The 26202-nt window shown below is 42.8% G+C and overlaps 1 protein-coding gene across 1 annotated transcript; it reads left to right on the top strand.

The window, feature by feature from the left end:
• The first annotated feature begins 22957 nt into the window (after nt 1-22957).
• LOC102797395 (shaker-related potassium channel tsha2) lies at nt 22958-25968 on the top strand. Its single transcript, XM_006781038.3, has one exon. It carries the CDS (start codon nt 23608-23610, stop codon nt 25048-25050), a length of 1443 nt encoding a protein of 480 aa, XP_006781101.2. The 5' UTR covers nt 22958-23607; the 3' UTR covers nt 25051-25968.
• Nucleotides 25969-26202: the final 234 nt, after the last annotated feature.

Raw genomic sequence — 26202 nt, forward strand, 5'->3', positions numbered from 1 at the left:
TGAAATTTGAAGAAAACAGGAGCAGGAAACTTTCAAGGCTGAAAAAAAACCATTGACACTTTGCTTAAATCAGCTGTAAGTATTATTATGATCGAGCTACCATCGTTTAAATAAACTGGAGTATTTTAACATCTGTGATGCAGAGGAGCAGAAACCAGCTTTGGTACGCTGGATGTTTCATCTATTTTCTTCAAAAACTATATTTTGGGTTATGGAGCTAGAATGCTGCTCAAGACAAGAAAAAAATTTTGCATGCCTTTGTCATATTACCTAAAGTAACATCATATAAAAGTGTGAGACGCTGGTTATAATAGTGACCTCAAGAACTTTGCATGCAGTGGTGTATTCTACACTTTGCTAGCAGACATGAACAAACTGCGTGGATGCACTGGCCGCCATTTTGGCTAAACAAATCCGATGAAAATAACAAAGCAATAATTATCTGCCATCATGTGAGAACTGTGAATTGTAGTTCACTGGAAACATCAGCCTAAGAGCTGATGTGTGGGTGGTTGCTGAGTTGATTGACACAAAACATTCCAAACTCAGGAGATCACAGGAGAGCAGGAATGTTCCCAGCAAGCTGTGGTAATCATCATTAGCAGTTTAAAGCTCGTATATGTTTTCCCTGCAGCTCAGAATTCCTGGTTCAAAGACTGCTGAAGTCCAGGGGCTATTAAAGAAACTTTAATGGGAAAGTTTTTCATAGCTCAGTGGGAGGTCAGAGCAGGAAGGCAAGAGAGGAGGTGAAAAATCTTCAATATTTCATCCAGTGAGAAGCCATGGTTTGATATGGTGAGTCCCAGGCTGTCGGAGACAGAGAGCTTGAGTTTCAGCTCCAAGATGGAGAAGAAACCTGAGGCTGAGGACGTTTGTGAGCAAAGGACAGGAAAGATGTGTTTTTCTCTGCTCGGTGACCTGATGCAAAGTGAGCCACTCAATACGTTATCTCTTATCCGCTCGATAAACTGTAATCAGGATACAGAGGATATTTCTGGAGCAGTCAGCAGTCATTCTGCTTCCACTGTTTCCTCCATTAAAGTCCTTGGAGTTAATGTTTAATGCGCACAACCTTCACGTACATCACAAGAGAATTCACAACAGTTGTACCGAGCTGTAACTTGCTTTAGCTCCTAGTTTGCGTTATGTACAGACTGTTATAATTAAATTTCTTCTCAGCGTTTCCAGCATTTATCACACCTGCTCTGGTGAAATCTCTGTATACTTTCCTCAACATCAAACTCAGGCAGCTGCAGGCAAGCTGGTGAACTTACTGCAGCATTCAGCATCCAGACGTCTGATGGTTCCCTTCAGCAGCTGATGGAGGCCAAAAACTGAACTAAAAGAAAATACTGGACTCCGTTTTATGACTCCAGTGCTACTATGTCGGATGGATATAAGCAGTGATTGGTGAAAATTACAGTAGTACCTCGGTTTACGAGTATGATTCTTTCCTGAATGCTGCTTGCAAACCAAAAAACTGATATATCAAAGCAAATTCCCCCATATGAAATAATGGAAACTCAGATGGACATTTATGACCTCCCAAAATATTGATTTAAAAATCACTTTTAAAGCTATTTTCTATATAAACCATTGGCCCTCATACTAGACCCTCATCCTAAATGCAAGTAGAAACAAAAAAATAAATCTGCATTTTACCTTTGAGAAAAAGTCGCTGCTGAGGTGAGGGGAATGAAAGGAGGAGGAAGGTTATTGCTTGGAAGGAGAATCTCCTTCCTGTGGTGTAAACGATATGCTTGACAAATGCTAACTCTACGAATGATGAACGCTTACTGAGACGCATGTAGAGAATACGTACCAAACCATTACCATGTGATATTTGATATTTCAAATATGTTCAAATGTAGTATGTACAAAAACTGTTTTCATGATTATCTGGTAATCAGGGCTGAGATTAGAGGAGAGGATTACGTACCTAATTAGTAGGGGTGCAATGATACACAAAATTCACGGTTCGGTTCGATACTTTGGTGTCACGGTTCGATATTTTTTCGATACAAAAAAAAATGTTCATGCCTTTTTAATTTGTCATTTATTAAAATTATAAATATATATTTTAACTCAAAAGTACAGTTTTTAAATTTAATGTTGCTGAAACAAAAAAGTAATAAAAAAATAAATCTATCTGATGGAGAAATCACTCATCTTTGGAAAAGAGAGTTTATTACAGAGAAATGGCTCTTTCCAAAATAAAAGCGATACTATACACTTCTTCTGGGCTATATTCTCAGCAGCATATTAAACATATCAGGTCCCCATAAGGAGACTCATGTGCTAACGGCTGTCTAAATGACTCGGGTAAAGTTTGTAGCATGCGTGCTTGTTGTTTTTGTCTGCTTCCACTTGTCTTTGCACTAGGATGATGTCGGAGTAAATGTGCAGTCATATTCGTTGTGTACCCACTAGTGCTGTCAGCCTTAATCTCGTTGAAATGACGTTAACGCCACAACACGGCAAATCTCCGTTAACGAGCTACCACGGATCGCCCCCTGCGCTGGATTTTTTAAGACTTCATCTTGGTGCTACCACAGCACAAGTTCAGTCAAAATGTGACCAAATGTAAAAGAGACTTTGAATAAAATAGGAGCCTCAGACACCTCAGCCCGATACATTTTCAACAGGGCTAAGGTCCATGACAGTCAGTCATCTTTAGTTGTCTTTGGTCATCCGATGGTTCTTGAAAGCTTTAATGTGTTTGGTCTCATTGTCCTGCTATAGTGTGACTCCTCCACCATAAAGTTTCAAACAGAAGGTGGAGCACGTCTCTGAATGCATACAACACATGGTCATAGTTGCTGCCTGTAAGGTATGAACCTGTATACAGAGTCCAAAACAGTTTGTGTATCAGGCTATAAACACATTTATTTCTGCTGTAACATGGGAGTCATTTTAACAGGACATTAAATTGTGGACAGAGAACAAAGTTAAAAGACTAAAGAAAATGTATTATTTCTGAACCGCTTCCTTCAGTTCATATCAGCTGTTGCCGTATCAATGAAAAATACTCCTAGATATTAATTCTAGCTTATCTTTACTGTCTGTTCTCTCCTAATGAGGACTGACTGCTGTCACCTATATATTTGGGATGTATTACTTCAGTATTTGCAACCTTGTGGCTGATAGAGCAGTGAATCAAGTCAGCAGCCTTCACAAAGTGGCACACCAGTGTCTGGGCGGACTGATATAAATGATAGATATGTATGTGTGGGTGCAGGAGGAGGAGGGAGAGGAGAAGACAAATTATAAAAACTTCCAGAAGATAGTTCTCCAGCCACCATCAATCAAAGAGCCTCGGTGCTGTCACAGCGGTCAGAAAGAAACAGAGATGGAGCTGCTGTTGTTGTTGTTCTGCAGGAGAAAACTCTATCACACTGTGTGTTTCTGTGTCACTGCAGGTTCAGACTGTACTGACTGCATGTACTGCACCAGGAGAAGTAAAGATCTGAGGAACCAGAATGATCTGATATATACTGTAGTGTATTTTCAATTAAATCATATGTATGATACTCTCAGTCTTATGTTTGGGTTTTCAGGCACTTGTGAGCCAATCAAACGTAAAACTAACACAACAACAACAAAATAACACACATGCTGTGCCATGACATCAATATCTAATATGACATAAAGTCAACTTTATACAGCACAAAATGTTGTTGTCTGAAGGCCAAAAAATGCTCCCAAAATGATCTTCTTGCACCTGTGTCGACACACTCTTGTCCTTTAGCCCATCATGCAAAGCCAAAAAAACGTGTGCAGCTCGGTGCAAAGCGGCAGTTCATCAAGAGGAAAAAAGCAGCTGCACATCTCAACCTTTGCATGGACTTCAACACGACTTTTCTCCCAACACTCTGAATCTGCTTCATTTCTCTTTCGTTAACATGCTTTTCACTCCAGCAGCACTGGAACAGAAAGGAGTCACCATAGCAGATCACCTGCCTCCATCTCCTCCTATCCCAACATTCTCCTCTGTCACACCAACCCTCTGCATGTCCTCCTTCACTACATCCATGAAATTCCTCTGAGGTCTTCCTCTTCTGCTCCTGCCCAGCATCTTCATCATCCTTTGTCGCATACATCCAATCTCCCCTCCTTCATGTGTGCGAACCATCTCAGCCTTTCGGATTTTCTCTCCAAGTTTATCAAGTTAATAATGATTAATTTAAAACAGTTTGAATTTGATATTGAACTTGAACCACAGTTATTACTATCACTAATCTTTTCCCAGCTGAACAGTGACCGCTGCTACTCATCTTTCATTAGCACGTATCCAGAGTCTCTTCTGTGGTGTGTTTTCACATCTCCATCAGCGCACTGGAGAGCTTTTACTTTAACCAGAAGAGGAGCCATTATCAACTCCCAGCATTCCCGGCTCTCTGTAACCTCAACGTGAATGCCAGAGTGTGCATTTGTTTCCCCACATGAGGATGAGGTTACTTGTTTCAGGCAGATGATAGGAGGCGCTCATGAACCCAGAGTGTGATGGGTGATAGAAGCTGTAAAAGTCTGTCCGCAGTGTGAATGCAGGGCGAATCTCAGAGACGTCCTAAAACGGTGACATGAGTGCCAGAAAATTGAAGTCAGGGGTTGATGGTTCATCAGTGGAGGGAAGAGAGGAGGCTGTAATACAAAGTATGAATTCAAATGCAGCAGCAAAAAGAGCGCAACAGGTGCTTTTATCCTCTCTGTGAGAGCCAGGTGTACTTCAGTAAAACATTTTCTATGTGCTGTTTGCAGCCCAGGACGTGACGTGTTAGCTTCAATATTTCAGCACTGTCCGCACTATCCGTCCCCTCTGTAAAAACAAAGCTGTCCACCCACAAATGCTTTGTCACCTCCTCTCACTGTTTATTTCATTTGTGGCTGCTACAAGCTCAGGGGAAGCCTGACCTTTGACCGTTGACCTCAGAGCTGTTAACAAGGCCAGGGAATGCTTCATCAGTGTAAGACATCTGGGTCATCAAGGGAAGCATATGGAGAAGTGGCTGCTGCTAACAGCCAATCATCTGTCACAGCAAAGCAAACTCTGGATGCTAAATTAAGATAATTTTATCCTAAATCATCCAGTCAAAACAGTCTGGCCTGTGATTCAGGCCTGAGAGCACGTGGAGTTTGTGCACAATTATTCACAAACTGGCTTTGAACCTCATACACAAGTCCTCCGGGAACTTTAAGTACACTACTGGACAGATTCCAGTGAAACTGCAGTCATACATTCATGTTCCCAGAGGATTCATCCCACACTCTAATGATTCTGTCTGTTACATAATTCAGATGGATCATGATTAAATTTAGTACAAATGTTCATGTTCTCTCAAAAAAAAAAAAGTTTAAGCAGTCCTAGGAGTCAGATTCAGCTCAGTCTAAAAGCTAACAGTTGCACGTTGTCCTCACACAGGACATTTGAGCTGTTTTAGCCTGCCTCAGTCCACACCTGCAAGCCACTTTGCAACACTGCTTTTTTCATGCTGATTCATATCTCTCATCACTGAGGCCTCTCTTCTGTAATGGGGTCTTACGGCTGCTACAGAGACACCAAATATAAAAGGCTGCAGATGGAAGTCATTACCTCCTCTTGACAGCAGAGCTGTTTATTGAGTGTATTTTTGGAATATTTGGAGTTCCCTTCATAGAGTGACTTTATTTACAGTTCACTTCTGCTTGAGTAAATGCAAAGATGTTTTTTACTGCAGCTATTGGCATGGCAGCCATTCAGAAGTGTTCTTAAATATGCAAGCAGGGAAGATTGCAGTTTGTAGACTGTAGCGTGACAACTTCTCCTACATGCTCAGGTCTCTCGTTACCACAGCAGATATTGCCGGAGTCCATCTGTCAGTCCTCATCCTTCCTTCGCCTCTCATTCTTGAAGAAGATCTCAAAGTACTTGTACTCCTCCACTTAAGGCAGGAACTCCTCCTCGACCCGGAGTTAACGTTCCAGCTTTTTCTAGTGGATCACCACAGCTTCAGACTCAGAGGGCCAATCCTTATCTCAGCCTCTTCAACATTTAAAAAACCCACGAGTTCTTCCTGACAGAAGGAACCTGAGAACTGGTTAACATGTGAGACTTGAATAAAAGACCTTTGACCCAGAAACACATTTAATGGAGAATCAAGAGAAGAGAGATCTGTCTTTTGTGATGTTCCTACAACACTGAACTAATTTCTCTTTCTTAACAATAAAAACTAGAATCTACGTCATGTGTACCCGAATCCTTTCTGTCCGGTACAAACTGGTGAAATCTCTGAGCTGTAAATGCTGATAGTAAAGTGGTAATCACTCCTCTCTCCTCTTCAGCATCAGCGGTCACACAGAAAACTGTTCGCTGCTATTGAAATGAGAGTTTTATGTGGCTGCCACCTCATTATAACCGCCTCTCCTGAATGGCCTGATTGGGGTCATCTCACTTCGGGAAATTGCAGTTATTGTACTTTTCTCTGTTCATTATGTGAAGCGGAGAGGCTGCACGATCATGGTGAGGTGTGGGACTGGATTACTGCACAGAGGGAGAAGAAAAAAAATTATTTAATGTGTTTTCATTGGTCAGATTTCAGTTTCATTTATTCGGCTCATCTCGGTGCTCGTTTTGGGATTTTGTTGCTGTAGGCGAACAGAGACAAATGCAGGAAATCAGCATTTACCAAACTGACATTTATTGAAAGCTCTTCATACTGGATGTGTTTCTGCATATAAATTGTTACCACCTGTCTTAGTTTTCTTCCTGTTTAACCTTTGTGTTAATGATGACAGTTTCCAGGAGGAGGATTGGCTGTTGAACCGCTAAAGCTCGAGTTCTCACGGGACGACTTACTGTAGAATTAATTAATGAGGGGATAATGAAATTAGCTGATATGTGTGGCTGGTCCATCGCAGAATGAAGTTGGACAAGGTCAAAAGATTTTATAGTTTCTGGTTGAGAACACTGAACGACACGTGACGACTGCTACAGCTCACTGCAACATGTTCCTCTTATTTAGACTTTTTTTTTTACTGCAGAATGAAGAGACGAGAGAACTGAAACACATTCTCTGTATTTAAAGCTTTACTTATTGAGATGATTAAGATTATCAATAAAAATAAAACATTCAAGAATCTTTACCACCTCAGTGTTAAATTCCACAGACAGTTCAGTAAGGTTGCTGCTGACTGCAAGTCATTTTGTTTTGACACCTCAGTCTGTATATGAAGCAGATTTAAATGTGCAGTAGCGTCTGATTGGCCAGCTGTCCAACTGTACCACGTCTCTCGTCCAATGATAGCTGGTATAGGCTCCAGACTGGGACCCTGATAAGGATAAGCAATAGAGATGGATGCATAGATGGAGATTTAAATGCAATGCATCAGTTATTTTATTTAAATATTCCATATTTTATTATTTTGTATATTTGTGTATTTTTATGCTCAGACTTTTCTACTGTGTTACTTTTCTTGTAATGAGGAATGACTGCATCAGCAGGGATTCTGCAATCATTTGTATCCTGAGGTCATATATCATCTTTAAAAGGATATTATGGGATGATTACCTTTGCTCATGCGTCTGCCTCTTCCATGCTGTGAGCTCATATTTGACCACAGCTCATCAGACCTGAGAGCAGAACTGTCCTGAAGGCCGCATAATTCGCCATGTGACGGGATGCGACAGGTTGATCTCTGCAGCTTTGCCTCCCACTGCAGCTGCTGCTGGAGGCAGAGAGAACTTCCCAGGTTTCCAAGGATACTGACAGCCTGGTGTGGCAGGTAACCCCTTCCTCCTCTGCAGCCCCTGGGCAAAGAAGGTTGGAATGAATCCAGGTTTAGGCCTTGTTTCTTCTTCCTGCTCAGCAGCTGTAGTTGAGGTGATGAGGCTAGGGTTATCTGCTGTGATGATGCCTGCAGCCATAAGGCAGCACTGGAATTACATTGAGGCACAGCAGGACTCTGCGGGGTGCCGTTAACAGCCCCGCTAATGTCACAGTGACATGATGGATGTGCATGTGATTATTGTGAGGTATATGGAGTGCACATCAGCATCAGCAGCAGCAGCAGCAGCAGCCCTGACTGGCAGCGTCACCTCCATGTTTGACCGCTGCGATGAGTAATGGTGGATCAGGACATCACCTTGCAGTGTCCTGAAGCACACAGATAAAAACGGCTCCACACTGACAACCAAAACTCCTTCTACAGTTTACAGATATTTCATTGGTCCTCTCCAGATCTGCTTTTGAGCTACTAAGCAGGTTTTCAAAAACACAAACAGACTGATGCATTTGGAACCGACAAACATTTGCTAATGAACACTTTCACATGGACACATTGCCCCATGTCATAATACTGCAGTCATTCTGTGGTGCTTAGAGGTTTTTCTCAATGTTCAGCTGATTTTTTTGTCCACATTGATGGTTTTATAGCCAGGTTAGGTACAGGTAGACAGAATTTCTGCTCTAATTGTGAGCTATTCTGATGTCAAGTAACCATTTCAATCATTTAATGGCTGATTTCTATCATTGAAAGATTGCACTGAGTGTAGGACAGAGTCTAATGAAAATGAGAGTCTAAAGGCCAAAAATCAAAACCAAGAAATACAAAAGCCAAAAGAATAAAAATAAACTAAGAACGAGAAAAAATACAGAACTAAAGAGTGCAATTACTATCCACTGGGAGGGAAGGGCTATAAATACACCGAGGTCTGGTGAATGACAGACAGGTCAGGAATGAAACAGGTGAAAACAGTGTGAAGCTCATTCAACAGTCCAAACACGTGAACCGAAAAGAAGAGAAAAACTAAAGCTCAACTTTACTATATTGATAATGATACCAACGCCCTAAAACAGTGACCATCCATCAGTCTACAGACACATTCAATAACTTTACCGTATTTAATGAAGGCATATGAAATTTTACCTTCATAGCAGGAATATTTCTAGACATCATTGATATTCAAATCTGATGGTAATTAGTTTCTCACCATGTCTGAGCCCTCATAACTTCAGACATGCACCAAACCTCCATACGAAGCTTCCAGGGCTGAAAATCACATTTAAGTCTGTTAGAAACTGCATCCAGATCAGTGTTACTCCCACTTCAAGAAAGATTAAATCTGATTTCTTTATCCAGTTTTAAGAGGGATCTATCATAGCTTTAATAAACTTCAGTTTGATGTCTGTGATGCAGAGAAGACGAAAGCAGCATTGGTACTCGGGAGATTTGATCTGTTTCTGATCATTCACTGGAGGAAACTTCACAAAGTGCATTTAGAATATATATTTAAATACTGACATGTCTGGAGAACCCTTCACCCATCACTATATTCAGGTACAGAGGTAAGGTCTGAACTGTTTGAATGCTTTTGAGGATGATGAAGAGTCAGTGTGGGCTCACACGTTATGACGTTCTTTAAAGAAATTCAGATCTTTATTTGTCTTCACTTTTATGCCTGTATTTTTCCTGTTCGTGTTTAGGTGGCCTGATGAATAAACCGTTTCATTGGCAGTGAGCTGAGTCAGTCCTGATTCAGCAGTGTCACCATTCTGTTCGCGGTCACTTCCTGTGTGGACCGCCCCGTCCTCGCCACATGGCCCTGAGCTGGCACCGGTCTGCAGGCCGCTGCCGTGCACCGTCTGCTTGTTCAGCCGTTATGTAATCACAATCCATGACAAAGTCCGAGGTTTCACTGCAACAATCTGCTTGCTGTCACCTCTCATAGAGTCACAGCGGACAGCCACGGCCTGCCTGACCTCTGCATACCTATAGTGATGTTTAACATCAACACACTCCGCCAGGATGTCTCAACAACCAGTTAACTTCCAGAGCTCCACTCAGAGTGGATTTATGACTGTGGCGGTGGGGCAGTTTTAAAACTGCTTTGCAGCTGAACATAAAATAAACCTATAACATAAAATTACCTCCTGTTCTTAATAAAGTGTCTGCGCCTCACCTTCTTTTAATCTATGAAGCATAGCTGAATCTAATTAACATGGCTGAAGACAATGAGGCTGACTGTCCCAAAGTAAAACTTAAAAAAAGCACAACAGGAAGCTAACCTTCAAAGTAAAACAAGAAGTAACCAAAGTACATGACAGGAGGAAACAGGCGTCTGAAAGAAGAATGAAAATCAATTCACTAACTGGGCCCACGTCCTCATTTTAGGTTTGACAGCGTTTTAGTGGGTAAAAGTGAATGCTTTGACATGAATTGAGCTGCGGTTTGGGGAAGGCCTCGAAGGGGACTGGCGATGACTCCCAGGCCTGGCAGATGCCCGTGCACTAAATAGAAATGAAGAAGTTAAAGAACTGAGAACAAGGAGGGAGGCACGTAAACGAGAATGATCAGCTTGCAGAACTGGGGGAACCTATATAGATGACAACCGAAGGAGCGTGTTTGGAGGCGTGGTCCTGCTCCTGAAATTCCGATACATAATCTCCAAAACATGAACGAAAACACAGGAAACATATGGTCAGAATAACCTTAAATAAACAACAACAACAACAACAACAACAACAACAACAACAACAACAACAACAACAATAATAACAACAACAATAATAATAATAATAATAATGATAATAATGATAATGATAATAATAATACCACACGACAGACTAAAAAAACAGAAATACTATAAATACCAGAACAAAAAGAAATGTATAAACAGTGATGTATGGCAGGAAATGCAGAGAGATGAGGGGTAACGGGAAGCTGGATGGTTGCAGCTCTGTGCTGTAAAACATGATTCAGCAGAGAAACGTGAAGCTCCAGCTGCTGGATCAGTAAAAGCATGACACGATGTGACTATGGGTGCAGTACATGTACTCGCCTCCTGTGTTTTGGACGTCCAAAGTGGAAATGTGGTTTTGGCTGGTGTGGCCTCCTCTGGCACAGTGAGCTGTTTTCTAATCCCAGCGTTCCCAGAGCGTTTGGGTACCGCTGCCCCAGTGATTGATGGAGCTATTCTTGTTCCTGTGACCCGTTACGTAAAACGCAGTCAGACCCTAAAAATATGCGCAGGCTTTTCAGGACAATCATTGTTTGCTTTAGTACAAGAGCAGGAATCCGAATCCATCCGTCACTGACCCCCAGCCCGTCCACCACCCTGCCACTCCTCAAATTAGTCACATTAGCGTCGGCTGCGTCCTGCTGTGGACGGAGGTATTGATGTGCAGCTGAAATCAGTCAATGTGACCGGAGGAGGGAGGGAGGGAGGGGCATATCATCAGCTCTCCACATATAAAGAGACAACAAGTGTGAGAAGTATGAACATGAACAGAAATAGCAGAGGGTGGAGAGGGTGTGCTCAGCACACACTGGCCTCTGGAAGGTTCCCAAATGTGGGTTCCCCTCACATGTGGACTGGGTCTGATGGTTTGTAGGAGTCCAGGGCTCTGAGTTAGTATCTCAGTATCATCACTTTAAGCTTCACAGTCAGAAACTGGTGGAAAACACTGAAGTTAAAATTGGGTGTTTTATTTTGAGGATGAAGGAGATTTGCTGTTTCCGCTTTTATTTCAATGCTGGATTGTGATGATACTTGTCTGCATGCTTGTATGTGCTGTACTATCACAGCACACTGAGATTCATCACAAATGTAAAATACTCATCACTTCACGCTGAGTGTTTGGCTGGATGGTGTGCTTTATCTAACCCACTGCTATATTCTTCTCAATGAAGCCATTCTTGGTCTGCTTCCATCTTACTGCCATGTTTTGAAGCAGTGTGGGACGTTACTGTCTTCATTCCTGACATGTCTTGCTTCTGCCTGAAGCTCGTACAGAATTTGGAAAAGAGGCGTATGAATTCGCTGCTCCTTCTGACTTTAATCAGCTCCATAATCACCAAAATCTTCAAGAGCTGCTTTTACTTAATGATTTTAAGGACATTTGAAGTGATCTGGAGGCTACTGCGCTGATGATGACCGAATTTAAGGTGCCTGAGCTTTGAAGTTCATAATATCAGTCTTGATCTTCTGCATTGTGCTGTGTGTATGTCCATGTAAGTGATGACTATATGGGCATTCTTTCAAATGAGATTTATTTTCCTGGCTCAATAAATAACAAGGAATGTTTTTTATTTAGAAGTTGTTTTTTAAAAAAATAAAATAAATTCCTGTGTGTAACAAATTGTTCAAAATCCCCTAAATTCACCCAGCAGATGTGACAGCAGAGTGTTGTGTTGAAGCGACATTAGCTGAAGTGGAGCTGTGGCAGGGCTCCACTTTAGTGTCTTACCACTTTGTACCACAAGTAGTGAGTCAGTGTAACCCATCACCTGATGGTTTTCAAATCAACCATTTATAAAATTATTCTTTATTCTGTGAGCTGAAAAAACAAACGAAATGTCTTCATTGGTCCACATCAGGAACGTCACAAAACATGGTTTCTAACCCTTTTCAACCTCTTTAGCTGACGTCAAGGATTTCATCAAGGGTTTCTTCAGATGTTCATGAACTGAAGTGCTGCAGCAAGGCCTGGTATCGGATAAAGAAGGATTATTTTGAACTCTCAATCACCCAAAGCTGCTCTAGCAGCAGAAAAAGTAAAGAAGTAAAGATGTCCACTCCTTTAGCAGACATTTAGGGCTGGAGATGCTGACACAGATACTTAATGTAGCTCTAAATGATCCTTGCGTCTCTGATCTAAAATGTGAGGAACTACACTGACTCAAAAAGCTCAAAGAATTATTATTTTACCGAGTTCAGGGAAGGGCAGAGAACAAAAAAACAGAACCTGAAAAACTGGAAATAATTAATAATGATTACACACTGAATGTGTCTTTATTGAAGCTGTATTTTAGCAGCTGACCTTCTACAAACCTTCAGGTCTTTCAAACTCAATCTCAGCAGCCTTTGTGGCTGCAGAATCCCTGAAGTTATTGTTTGTGTTATCAGTGCAGCTTCCCTTTGAAACTAGCACAGAGTGGCGGCAGTAAATCATCTAAACTGGACGTGATGCGATGGATTCTGCATCGACTGTAATTATGTTCCTCTCCCCACGAGCTCTAACGTGCTTGCCGTTATTCTTCGGCTGTATTTCTGTTGGTGTTGGGGGAGGGGAGGGGATGTTATTCAGAGCTGGGTGATAGTCCGGCAGTTTCATCAAGCATGCTAATAGAGTCTGCAGCGAGGTCATGGCTGCAGACGTCTGACAGGGATGGCAGCCTGAATGGAGGGAAACAACTGTGTGTAAGAAAGCTGTTAGCAGAGAAACCACAAACCTGATGAAGACCCCAAGAGACCAGCTGCCAGTTTACAACAAAGCCAAGGACGCTGAGTTATTAATGAGTCCTGTTATGTGTTAACGAGCCCGGGAATGATAATTAAAAACTTAGAGAAAATAAGACAGCAAATAACAATCAAGCAGCTTCTTATATATATATATATTAGGGGTGCAACGATACACAAAATTCACGGTTCGGTTCGGTTCGATACTTTGGTGTCACGGTTCGATATTTTTCGATACAAAAAAAATGTTCATGCCTTTTTATTAATTTGTCATTTATTAAATTTTCACGGCACATTCTGCACCACATCTCTGTGTGTTCATCATTTGTTTGAAGCCAGCTCACCTCCTGCAACCACTTTTCCGAGAATACGCGCTTCTTTTGTGGTTCGGACTCCTTCTGACATTTCTTTGGAAGTGGAGGAACACCAAAGTAATTGCTTAAAGGAGCTTCTTTGACATCTTTAAGAGTTCTCCAGAACTCCTCCTCCAGAAAATCTTATGTACGCAAACACGCGTTGCAACTTCTTATCTTGTGCGCTTTTTTTATTTTGACAGCAAATGCGCACCTGTGGACCACTTATGTGCACCCCTGGTTATTTAGCTCGTCATATTGCAGCCACAGAAATTCTTTTGTCCATGAAACCATAAAACTGCACTTTCTTTTTGCCTTATAGTCTGATTTGTCATAACTTTTCCATTTTGTGGTAAGCTTTTCTTTGGCTGTCAATGACATAATTACCCAGCTACATTTCCGAAAGAATGCAAAAGCATTGACATATATTTTTCCTTCCTACGATAGGCCGACGGGCAGGGCAGAGATAGATTTTGGTAGCCCGACTGGAAAAATCGCTAGCCCCGGGACGTCGGGCTAGCGATTTTGCGAGCCCCGTATCTGATTGAGGAATCACTCATCTTTGGAAAAGAGAGTTTATTACAGAGAAATGGCTCTTTCCTAAATAAAAGCTATACTATACGCTTCTTCTGGGCTATATTCTCAGCAGCATATTAAACATATCAGGTCCCCATAAGGAGAATCATGTGTTAACAGCTGTCTACATGACTCGGGTAAAGTTTGTAGCATGCGTGCTTGTTGTTTTTGTCTGCTTCCACTTGTCTTTGCACTAGGATGATGTCGCGTAAATGTGCAGTCATATTCGTTGTGTACCCACTAGTGCTGTCAGCGTTAATCTGAAATGAGGTTGCCCTGCGCTCAGTGAATCTGCGTTCGACTACTCCGCCTAGGCTGCACTGTCGAGCGCAGATCCACTGAGCGCTCAATGCAGACAGCATCGTCAGAAGGAAAGTTGATAAAATAAATTAAAAATGTTGTATTGTTCGATACATATGCGTACCGAACCGAAAGCACTGTATCGAACGGTTCAATATCATGAGTTGCACCCCTAATATATATACATATATATATATATCATATATAATTTTATAGTAAGAAAATATACAAAATCCATTTTGCCTTTTAGTAGAAAGTTACAACAAATGTTCATTTTGAATAACAAGATGCTCTTCTTTGTTGCCTGAACTTTTTAAAAAATTCTAAAGAATTTTTTAGTCATTTTTAACCAGTAAGTAACAGATCATCTACTGTTGACTGAAACCTCATCAGAAATGTCTCCGTGGAACGAAGAAGCCATTCTTAAGGAAAGGAAACAGGAGGAAAGGTCGAGGTGTGAAAACTACACAAGAACTGGACTGAAAATCAGAGACAGTAGGTCTGATGGAGAGATGGATTTAAATCACCATCAGTATGTACAGAGGTTATTTGATAGTTATGAACTGAATGGGACTGTGAATGGCTGTTGTGTGTGTCTGTGTGTTGGCCCTGTCACAGACTGGTGACCTGTCCAGGGTGCGCCCAGCCTTTGGAGCCTGTCCCAGCTATCACAGGGAGAGAGGCAGGGGACACCCTGGGCTGACTGCCAATCTGCTGCAGACCTAACACATAATTATTCGAGGTGGGAATTTAATGCATTAATTGTGATTCCTTAATTTGAAAAAAAGAACGCGCTAAAAAAAAAAAAAAAAAAAAACGCATTTAATTGCACTTTGCATTTCAAGCAAAGGGGAACTTTTTTCAGTGCTTGGTTTCCTGGCATACCGATTACACTGATGCAGATCAGTATTACTACTGATGACAGTAGTGTCCATGCTGCCAGACATTACTGTGCCATCCACCTCTGCACGTGTCATTGGTCAAAGTCAAACTGAAAATGTTATTGTGAAGAAAAAAAAAAGACTACATTAAATGTCATTGATATTCTGGTCAGCTGTGAATAGGTCAGTGTGACAGGTGACATTTGATGTCCATCACCATTAGCTGTACTGGCTTGTTTTAAGATGCTGAACAGAGCAGGAAATTAATTCATCGGGTTCACAGATAGTGAACGATGTAATCTTCTAATGCACCCCACAGTGGGGAAACCTTCACCTTGACTCAGCTGGCAACTGAGCAGAAGAACAAACGGCAAATGCAGCTGGATTTATACTGAAGACCTCAGTGGTGAAGGAGTAGCTGCAGGACATACAGGTGTATGTGTTTGGAGTACCCGGAGAGAACCCATACAAACACGGGGAGAACATAAAACAGACAGATTCAAATATAAGTGCAAAATAAGTGTTTCACATATTTTGGTTGAACTCTAAAAATCTGCTCTTCATTTTGAATCTACGTTAACGACATAAAAAGCAGACATTATGATGTCAGTCCATATATGTCTGAATGCTCACATACATTTACTTAAAAAATCTCAGAATATAACAACACTCAAGTCCATCATTCATGCTAACATAGATGAATTTGTACATTTATGTATTTAGTTACTGTGCATTTTATTTCCTTAGAGTTTTATGTATTTACTACATATTTACTATTATGTATACATATACTTGTATATGTATTTATGTATGTATGTAGTATATACAGATATATACTACATACATAATATTACATATATTTTATATATTGAAATGTAAATGTTAATCTATATGTTGATTATAAAGTGATACATAGATTCCACATATTTACATGTGTTGACATATAGTTGCTTAAATTATTATAAATGTGACCCAAAAAATGTAATGAACTCAAACATTTGTTGGCAGGAAGGTCATCTAAAGTACATAATATATATATATTATATTATACATAAATATATATATCCATAGGTCCCTCATCCTATTCATGTAACCCCTTCCACCAGGCATACTTGCGTAGTAGCATTCCAACAACGCCCTGTTTTCGTCTCTTGCCCACCGATGCCTTCTTGTTCCAGTAGCCCACTTCTCGTCAGGGTGCCCTGGTTCCTCAACACCTGACGGGGACCTTGTTGAACCAGGCGACATCCGAGCCGGCATGCCTTCATATTTATCTGTCTCACTCATGTCTGGGGTAGGCTCGCTTAGCATGGGGGTCTAGCCTTAGGACCCTTACTGGATACAGATGGGAATCGAACTTGCGAACCTCTGCTCCAAAGGCTCCCTCCACGCTATCCAGCTGTGGAGGGTGAAAAGTGCAGTCCTAGGAACAGCTAAGATACTGCGCAGGACCCTCAAGCTCCCAGGCCTCTGGTAGACGACCCGAGCTTGAAGGATTGACCGCCCACAGGGGCGAGTGGGGAATTTTTATATGTATTTATATAAAGAAGCTTACGGTACACACATTTACATCCTTACATATGAACATGTTAAATAAAGAACTTATTTACACCTTTATGTGCTTAAAATCACAATAATAGTACTTTAATATTGTAGTGTAGTATTTCCTTCTTTACAGTTTTAAATATTTTTTTAAAAATATTTTTTAACATGTACTAAGTATATTTACTCCTTTATAAACATTTAAATTCAGTATTTAGACACTTATTTGCCTATTAATGTTATTGACTTGGATACTGACTGACTTAATTCTGGACACTGAAGCCAACATGACAGCAGAGAATCATAATCAATCTGACGTGGAAACATTTTCTCCTCCTTCAACCTTTGCTCCTTGAGCTGAAAAGAGTGAAGTTTTATTATCTGCATGTAGCTAATGATTATAAAAACGAAGCCCAGACGTGTCAGTGACTTCAATTAATGATTCGTGTCAGGAGGAGACAGGGCTTTTTTCTCTGCTGCTGAGATAAGAGTAAATCCTCCCGCCAATTATTCTTCACAGAGAAACAAATGCCTTTAAACTGCCACTTTTACTCAAAGCTTCTGGATGATCTTTAGAAAACAGAACAGAGATATTTAACTTGGATTCAGTGTAACTTGCATATCGCGCGTCTCATAAGATGAAACATGAGTTTGGAAGACGAGTCTTCCCGTAGATTCCCACATTTTGCTGTCAGGAGCCGAAACCAGTGTGACCCTTTACAAAACTTCATGTCAAACTTGACCAAAAATGTGCATGCAGCAACCAGTCAAAAACTACAAAAAAACCCCAAACAATTTGTAAATATTTCAAAGTTAAAATAATTTTACAAACTGGAAACTAAAGAAAGTTGCACAGCCATCATGTTTCTAATTTAAACACAACCTGCCACCACTTCCAGGAGCCAATGAACGTGGAAGGTTCACTGAAGAAGTCACCTGGTACCAGCATTAAAATGGGGATGATATCCTTTTAATTTGGTAGACTTTAGTTGTAGAACAGATAACCTGCTTCCTTGCTCCCTGAGGGGGGAGCTACAACCATACATGAGCTAGTAACCTGCTGGATTAGTGTGTAATGGAATTAGGACATGAATGTAATGAACACATGAAACGCCTCCTAAAGTGGGACACATCCCAACTGGTGAAATGTTACACTCAAATATAAATCCATGTCTACAGCAGAGACTTTCGCTCGGCACGGATACAATTGAACTGAATCTTACTTTGTCTGATTGTGTTTGCTGCCGCGGTCTGACAAACAAATGAGGGATCAACCTTAGCAATCAGATACATGTGTGAAAAGGAAAAGACTGCCTGAAAAAGGTGTTGTAGGAAAGAGATTAAATAAAGGGGAAGACGATGAACCGGATGATGAAGGAGAAGATGGGACTATTTATACACAGGAAACTGATAATAACACAAGACAAAGCTGGGGGCCAGAGGACAGGTGAAGGTGGCTGAGGTGGGGGATGCGAGGCAGACAGAGGATGTCAAACTACTGCAAGACAACAAAAAAAAAAACCCCTTCAAGTCAAACACAAATGAAGATTTGAGACAAAGAAAGAGTGAAGGAACTAAAAAGAAATAACAAATGAAGCTCAATGAAAAGCAAGACTTTAAAACTTTAACACGAGATCCCATGAAGTTCACCCAACACTAGAACAACACCTGAACAGTTTGCTCTCATTTCAGGGTCAATAGTCTTGAACATGTGCATCAAAAGAGTGTCCAAAAAGCCCCACCTCCTTCTGACACTGAAGTTTGTTTTATAATCATCAGCTTCATACAGAAAATAAAGCTTCAGCTCCAGGAGCAAAGGTTGAAGGAGGAGAAAATGTTTCTGGATAAGACTGATGATGATTAACTGCTGTCATAAAATTGCACACGGTGACATCAGATGGCCACTCCTCCCAGAGCCTGGTTCTCCCGGAGCCTAGTTCCTTCCTGTTAAAACTGAGTTCTTCTTTCCCATTGTTGGCAAGTGCTAGATAATAGGGGCCATCTGATTGTTAGAGTTTTCTCTGTATTATTGTAGGGTCTTTACCTTATAATATAAAACACCTTGAGGTGATTGCTGTTGTGATTTGGAGCCATATAAATAAAACTGAATTGAATTGAATGTTGGCAGTGACATCTGACAGAAAGCCATATTTGAAGATGTGGAATCGCTGCGAGCTGTCAGACTTATGCCCTGACCCTTTGGAGGTAACCTGAAGTTCATTTTTGGGAATCTAACAGCTGGAAGTTAATTCCAACAAGCTGTTCCTGGATCAGCTACAACACTCAAATACAGCCCTGCATTGATGTTAGCATTGTTCTGTTTTTGTTTTTTTTTTACTTTAAATATAATATTTTTTCATATTCCACTGAAGTGAAGTATCTGAGAACTTCCCTCTCACATAGATGATATTATCTTAAAAAAGCTGTCATGCTCCTGGAGCGTTTCAAAGTATACATGTTTCTGCTCTCCGAGGCCCGCCATCCTCAAGGACTCCTGTCATTTTTCATGTCAGACTCCGTAAGTGATCCAGAACTGCAGAGTTCAGAATTTACGTCCACCAACATCCATTAAAGTGACAGTCTAAAGAATTTGAGGGTGGGAAAAAAAATCCTCTGTACGCTCTGTGGTCATTCAAAGAGGGTGGTGGAGCTGAGCTGGTCAGCGCTAATGAGCTCAGTAAATCTCAGTGGTATTTGCATGTCAGCTTGCAGCGACCCATTCATAACTAACAAATAGTGGAAAACATGCCGAGGTGGTCAAGAGTGGAGTCGTGCAGCAAGAGCTCCTCTTCTCAAACTTAGAAAACTGATGTGGTAAAAACATCTGAACAAAAAGTAAGTATCTCAAATGTTTTGATGATGGCCCGCTAAGGTCACACCTAGGGACTGGACAGTGGCTCCTGGCAACCTCTGGCCACTATGGAAAAATGTGTGGTCCCCAAATATTTGGCAAGTGGTTAATGTCTGGCGCCAGGTACACGGGTGGTCACAAAGAGGGTGCAACTCCTAAAACCTTCTTGTTTCTGCGTTAGTTGGTAGCAGATTGCTGCAGTCACCCATAGTTTACATGGCAGATGGTAACCTTTCTACCAGCTAACTTTTTCTAACCAACTTCTCGTGGAGTGATAGTGAAACCTGGAAAAGTGTGATGCAAACTGGAAGCGTCTTCAGAGTAAAAGTCATGTCTTACTGTTGTAACCAATTTGGTTAAAAAGGTGCAACTTTTACTTTGAAGTTAAAGATTTTCTATTTTTGGTTTGCATCGCACTTTTCGGGGCCTAACCCGTTTTGTTCAGATGCTTTAATGACACGAGTTACTGACTACTCTCTAGATCTGCATAACTGCAGCAATAACAGCAGGTGATTTCACAGCCACTGCAAGCAAATGCCAGCAACCAGTTGCCAACTAGGTGGAAATACACAGCTTTCCCTAGACACCAGTGGTTGCCAGGGAGCCAGCCAGCCTCTAGGCCCACGTGACTGAGCCAATAACTAATATAGATAATCAGGTTAATAGTAAGAGGACAATGAATCTCTGACACTGTTCAGTTCCCACACTTCCTCTCCACAAGTTATTAAAACAAAAGTCAAATAAAATGTTTCTTGGATAAGATTAATGACTAAATAGCATATTTGGAGCGTATAGTTTAAGAGCATCCAGACACCAGGGGGCGCTAAACAGAACTATCGTGATTTTTAGTTATTTTATATCCCAAAACATTTTCTTCATCCAGAATATAAATTAAACTTTGCAGAAGATGAGATTGTCTTGATCTGAAGCCCCTCAAGACAACTTGACCACCTGAGTTGAACTCTAAGGGTTGGAAATTTGTCAAATTAATGTGATATTATGTCACGACTGTAACCGTGACATGTGACTGTATGGGATGACCTCATCACAGAGATTCAGGAGTGTTTTGGAGCTGATGGCCTGACAGATGTTCTGCAGTAACCTGATGAGCTGCCAGAGAATCCAGCAGAGAAGCACAGTGAGTTTAAAACATCCTCACAGCAACATGTGGAGAGGAGAAATCCATGACTTATATGTATGAGTGTGTGTGAGTGTATCACACCAATGAGCTCACAGGATACAGGAAATGAGGTAGTGTCAGACTGAAGAGGTCGTCTGCAGGCAGCTGAAGTCGGGACTTCAGTATGAGTCAGAATATCAGGGCCTGAATAATGAGGTGAGCGTGTGGGGAAGCACGGAGAAGAATTTAATGTTGGAAACACTGCTTCATAAAACAAAAAGGCCTTCTGAGTCCAGCCAGCTGTACTTTGTACTGCAGAGGATCCTTGTGCAGCTTCCACAGGGTGAGAAACCAAACAGAAATATTTACACTAGCCGCTAATAAATCGCTAATAATGCACTACTAAAATGCTAATAAAGCAGCTAGTGTAAATATTTATGTCGGTTTACCTGCTCCAACACTGTACTTGCTATTACAGTGTTCTCCTTTTTGCTTCAGAGCTGCTTTAATGCTTCATGGCTCAGATTCATCATGGTGCTGCAAATATTCCTCAGAGACTTTGGTCCATGTTAACATGATACCATCGTACAATTGATCCAGACTTGTCAGCTACATGGCAACGATGAAAATCTCCCATTCCACCATGCACCAGTGATGCTCTAAGGATCGGATCCATGCATTCGTGCTGTTCACACCAAACTCTGACTCGACCATTGAGACTTGTCAGAGCAGTAAGCATTTTGCCATCTTACAGTGTCGCTTTTTGTTAGTCTGTGATAATTATAGCCTCAGTTTTCCGTTCTTACTCACTGGTGTGATCTTCTGCTGGTGGCCTTGTTGGCCCGGGAAAATCCCAGCAGATCAGCAATTTCTGAAACCAAGTCACTTAAATCACCTCTTTCCATTGTTCTCGTGCTCAATTTGAACTTCAACAGGTGGTCGTCACTCTTTCTCCACAGAACTAGGCAGAAATGATGTAAGCAGGAGGCTCATTAACTTATAAACCTCTATATAATCTTCTTTATAACCAGAGAAGTCCCCCACATTAAAGAATATGAGTTTAAAAGACTATTTTTTGTCAATTTTTGAAAAATGAAGAATTTTACTATTAACAAACGAGCATTTTTAAACCCATTAAACAAGTCTGAGTTGACCTGAGCCGGGCGTCAGAGGCATAAAGTCCTTTTGGTCAATAGTGATTGTTTTTCTGCTCGTGGGTCATTTAATGCCCAAGAGGATGCTCCACACTGTGACCTTTTCACAGTTTAACGATTAAAATTAAACAAGAAAAGCATAAAATGTGTTGATATCACATAAGTGAGCCTGAAGGGCCGGGCTATTTATACTTTATCACATGACGTCAAGTTGTCACAGTTTCAAGATTCCCTGGAAGCACAGTTTTCCTTCATTAACCCCAAGCAGCTGGATCTGAATTTCATTTCTACATCATTCTCGGTATGAACATGTTTAGCACTTTAGGAAATGTCCTCAAAGAAAATGTAATCAGGAGTATTTTTCCTACTGGGGGGGTGTTCTGAGTGTTTCCTCTCAGCATGAGTCTGACCCTTTACATGTGACTTCACTTTGGAAAAACAGTTTTCACATTTTGGCAGCATAAGAAAAAGGGAGCAGACTTCTGGGTGAGGGGACATGTAGTGTTTCTCCTGCTGTCAGAATTAGTCCAGGTTTCATCCCAGCTGCTGTTTGTATTTCTGAATGACTCACGTGCTGTCTTCATCTCTGCTGCAAATCTGTTCTTTCCTTTTCATGTCAGCTCTTTTTTCATGTTCCCCTGCAGCTCCCTCAGGCTATTCCATGGGAAAAGAAACTTTTCCTGAGGCCCTGGGAGAAATCCAACTATTTTAGGAAAACACGTCACTGCTTTGAGCTGCAGCCCAGAAACTCTCCCTGATTCCCCCCCCACTCACCCACATACACACACACAAACACGCACCCTCCTCTGGACTTGTTGCACATGCGGTGTTTACCTTCCATGCTGTCACTGCTCTCTCATTATAATAATAATAATAATAATTGTTGTTGTCTTTGTTTTTGTTGTTGTTGTTATTGTTTCCTGTTTATTGTTGTTTCATGCACACACAGCACAGACTCGCAGGTCGTGCACAACTTGTGGATGGGGGAGCTGCTGTGGAAACGTCAGCGCGGGTTTGTGTGGAGCGGCTGCAGCGTGACATTGCAGAGCCTGTCTGTGTCTCCCCGTTCACGCCACCTGACAGGAGTGAGAGGGCGGGAGGAGGACAAAGCACGGATCCACAGGTATTCGTTCGGCTGCAAATTCTGAATGAAAAAGCGGATTTTTTGCCTGAAATTTGAGCGTTTTGCATGAAAAGTCTCGCGCCCTTTGTCTCCACACGTCTTCGCTGTGACTGCATGCGCGCTGTTTCAAACGTGACATCACGTCAAGGAATACACGGCAGCCCCTGTGATAACCTTGAGCCCGCGCCGCGCAGGACACAACAGGTTCGTTACGCACGCAAACTCTCTCAGAATCCCGCATCTCTGCGGTGTTCCCGGAGCTCTGTGCCCCTCTCGCGTTCAGCATGTGCGCGTGTTTGTTTCCCCCTCCGTGACGGAGCGTGCACACACACACGTCAGCTCGGGGAGGGCAAAGTCTGCTTAAAATGCTGCGAGTGTGACGGCTGAATCCAGAGCATAGCGCCGCGCGGACGGACAGGTGAGCGCGGGGGGCGCAGAAGGACACGCGGAGGCTCGGCGGAGGATCAGAGAGCCCCGAGGAGCGCGCGGGGATCATGACGGTGGTTCCCGCGGAGAACCTGGACGAGACCGTAGCGCTGGCCGCGCTGTCGGCCCAGGACGCGTGCGAGCCGGAGCGCGCGGACAGCCAGGACTGCTGCGAACGCGTGGTCATCAACATCTCCGGGCTGCGCTTTGAGACGCAGCTGAAGACGCTCGCGCAGTTTCCCGCCACGCTGCTGGGAGACCCGCGGAAGAGGATGCGCTTCTTCGACCCGCTGAGGAACGAGTACTTCTTCGACCGGAACCGGCCCAGCTTCGACGCCATCCTCTACTACTACCAGTCCGGGGGCCGGCTCCGGAGACCCGTCAACGTGCCGGTGGACATCTTCATGGAGGAGATCAAGTTCTACGAGCTTGGAGAGGAGGTGATCGAGAATTTTAAGGATGACGAGGGCTTCATTAAGGAGGAGGAGCGCCCGCTGCCCGAGAACGAGTTCCAGCGGCAGGTCTGGCTCCTGTTCGAGTACCCTGAGAGCTCCGGACCCGCCAGGGGCATCGCCATCGTCTCGGTCCTGGTCATTCTCATCTCCATCGTGATCTTCTGCATGGAGACGTTACCGGAGTTCCGCGAGGAGGCCAGGACGTTTGACGAGCACCTGGCAGCGAACGGAACAGTGCGCGCAAAGAAACCGAACCCTTTCACGGACCCGTTCTTCATCGTAGAGACGCTTTGCATCATCTGGTTTTCATTCGAGCTGCTGGTTAGGTTCCTCGCGTGCCCCAGCAAGGCCGCCTTCTTCAAGAACATCATGAACACCATCGACATCGTGGCCATCATGCCCTACTTCATCACGCTGGGACTGGAGCTCGCGGAGCACCAAGGGAACGGCCAGCAGGCCATGTCGCTGGCCATCCTCAGGGTCATCCGCCTGGTACGGGTCTTCCGCATCTTCAAACTGTCCAGACACTCCAAAGGACTGCAGATTCTCGGGAAGACGCTGCAGGCCAGCATGCGCGAGCTCGGACTGCTTATCTTCTTCCTCTTCATCGGAGTCATCCTCTTCTCCAGCGCTGTGTACTTCGCGGAGACCGACGACCCGCACTCGGGCTTCAGCAGCATCCCTGACGCGTTCTGGTGGGCTGTGGTCTCCATGACGACGGTGGGCTACGGGGACATGTGCCCGGTCACCATTGGGGGGAAGATCGTGGGCTCTTTGTGCGCTATCGCCGGCGTGCTGACCATCGCGCTGCCGGTGCCCGTCATCGTGTCTAACTTCAACTACTTCTACCACCGGGAGACGGAGCATGAGGAGCAGTTCCAGTACACGCACGTGACCTGCGGACAGCAACAGCCGGCTTTCGGAGAATTCAGGAAGAGCGACAGCAGGTCGAGCCTGTCCAAGTCCGAGTTTCTGGGCAGCGAGGACGCGGACTCCATCAAGTACACCAACTGCAGCCCGCACAAAGCCCACAGCGGCAAACTCACCGACGTCTGAGCCGCAGCATCACGCGCTCTGCTGTGACTGCACACCGGAGAGCTCTTTTTTCTGCCATCCAAGACTCACGGAGAGGACCCACGTTTACCCCCGAAACCGTCTTCCATCACGCGCGCCACGAGCGGACAAACAGAAGCTTAGAAGTGATGAAAGATCCAGCGGCAGCACTTTATCCAGACATTTGATTATTAACGTTTCTGTAGTGGAGCTGGTGACACACACACACACACACACACACACACACACACACACACACACACACACACACACACACCTGTTAAAGCTCGGGGTGGATCAGATGATGCTTGTTGGAAAAAGCCGTTAATCTAAATTTAAAGTCCGTCCCTGACGCCATGTTTGATCAGAATGTTCGTTATTACTAAAACAAACAACAAACAACAAACAGAAACAAACAATCAGGCTTCTGTGGGGAAAACTCCGAGCACGTGCTCCTTGTTATTGCCACGCAGACTGTGTGAGCGTTATGAAATCAACCTCAGTTTCTCCAATCCAACAGCGCCGCTGTGCGGACGAGCCGAGGCCCTGCGTGTCTCTCTGTGGATGCAGTTTCTATAGCAACCTTCCAGACTTTTCTGTATTGTCTGCCACAGGAATGAAAACACGCGGGCTGATATTGCATAGGCCACAAAACCACCATGTTGTGGAAAAGCCTCCATGTTGTCTGAATCCACCGCTGAACATCACCTGCACAACACCTGCCATCAGCACACACACACACACACACACACACACACACACACACACACACACACACACACACGTACACACACACACACACGCAGTGATTCCGTTATTTTAGGCTTTAAAATGCTCACAAATTCCCCCAGCTTCACATGAAGACGTTAAACTCTGTATTTTAGTTTTAAATAAATCTAAGAATCTCAGAAGAGCCTCAAATCCTCGCCTTTAGCAGCTTATTAGAATAATATTAGTAATATTTTTGATGTTTTAGAGCTCAACCAATACTGATAAATATATATAATATACATAAAACTATTTAAGGAACAGTGACAGTATATCTGCTAACAATATTTTTGTGCTTTGGACAGCAGAAGAAAAAACACTTTACATTTGAAGCAAACATGAAAATACAGAGTGCGATTATTGTGTGGAAGCACCGTGAGACCAAAA

Source organism: Neolamprologus brichardi, chromosome 17 (assembly GCF_056152115.1).
Source record: "Neolamprologus brichardi isolate AB-2024 chromosome 17, ASM5615211v1, whole genome shotgun sequence".
In the NCBI taxonomy this organism is placed as follows: Eukaryota; Metazoa; Chordata; class Actinopteri; order Cichliformes; family Cichlidae; genus Neolamprologus; species Neolamprologus brichardi.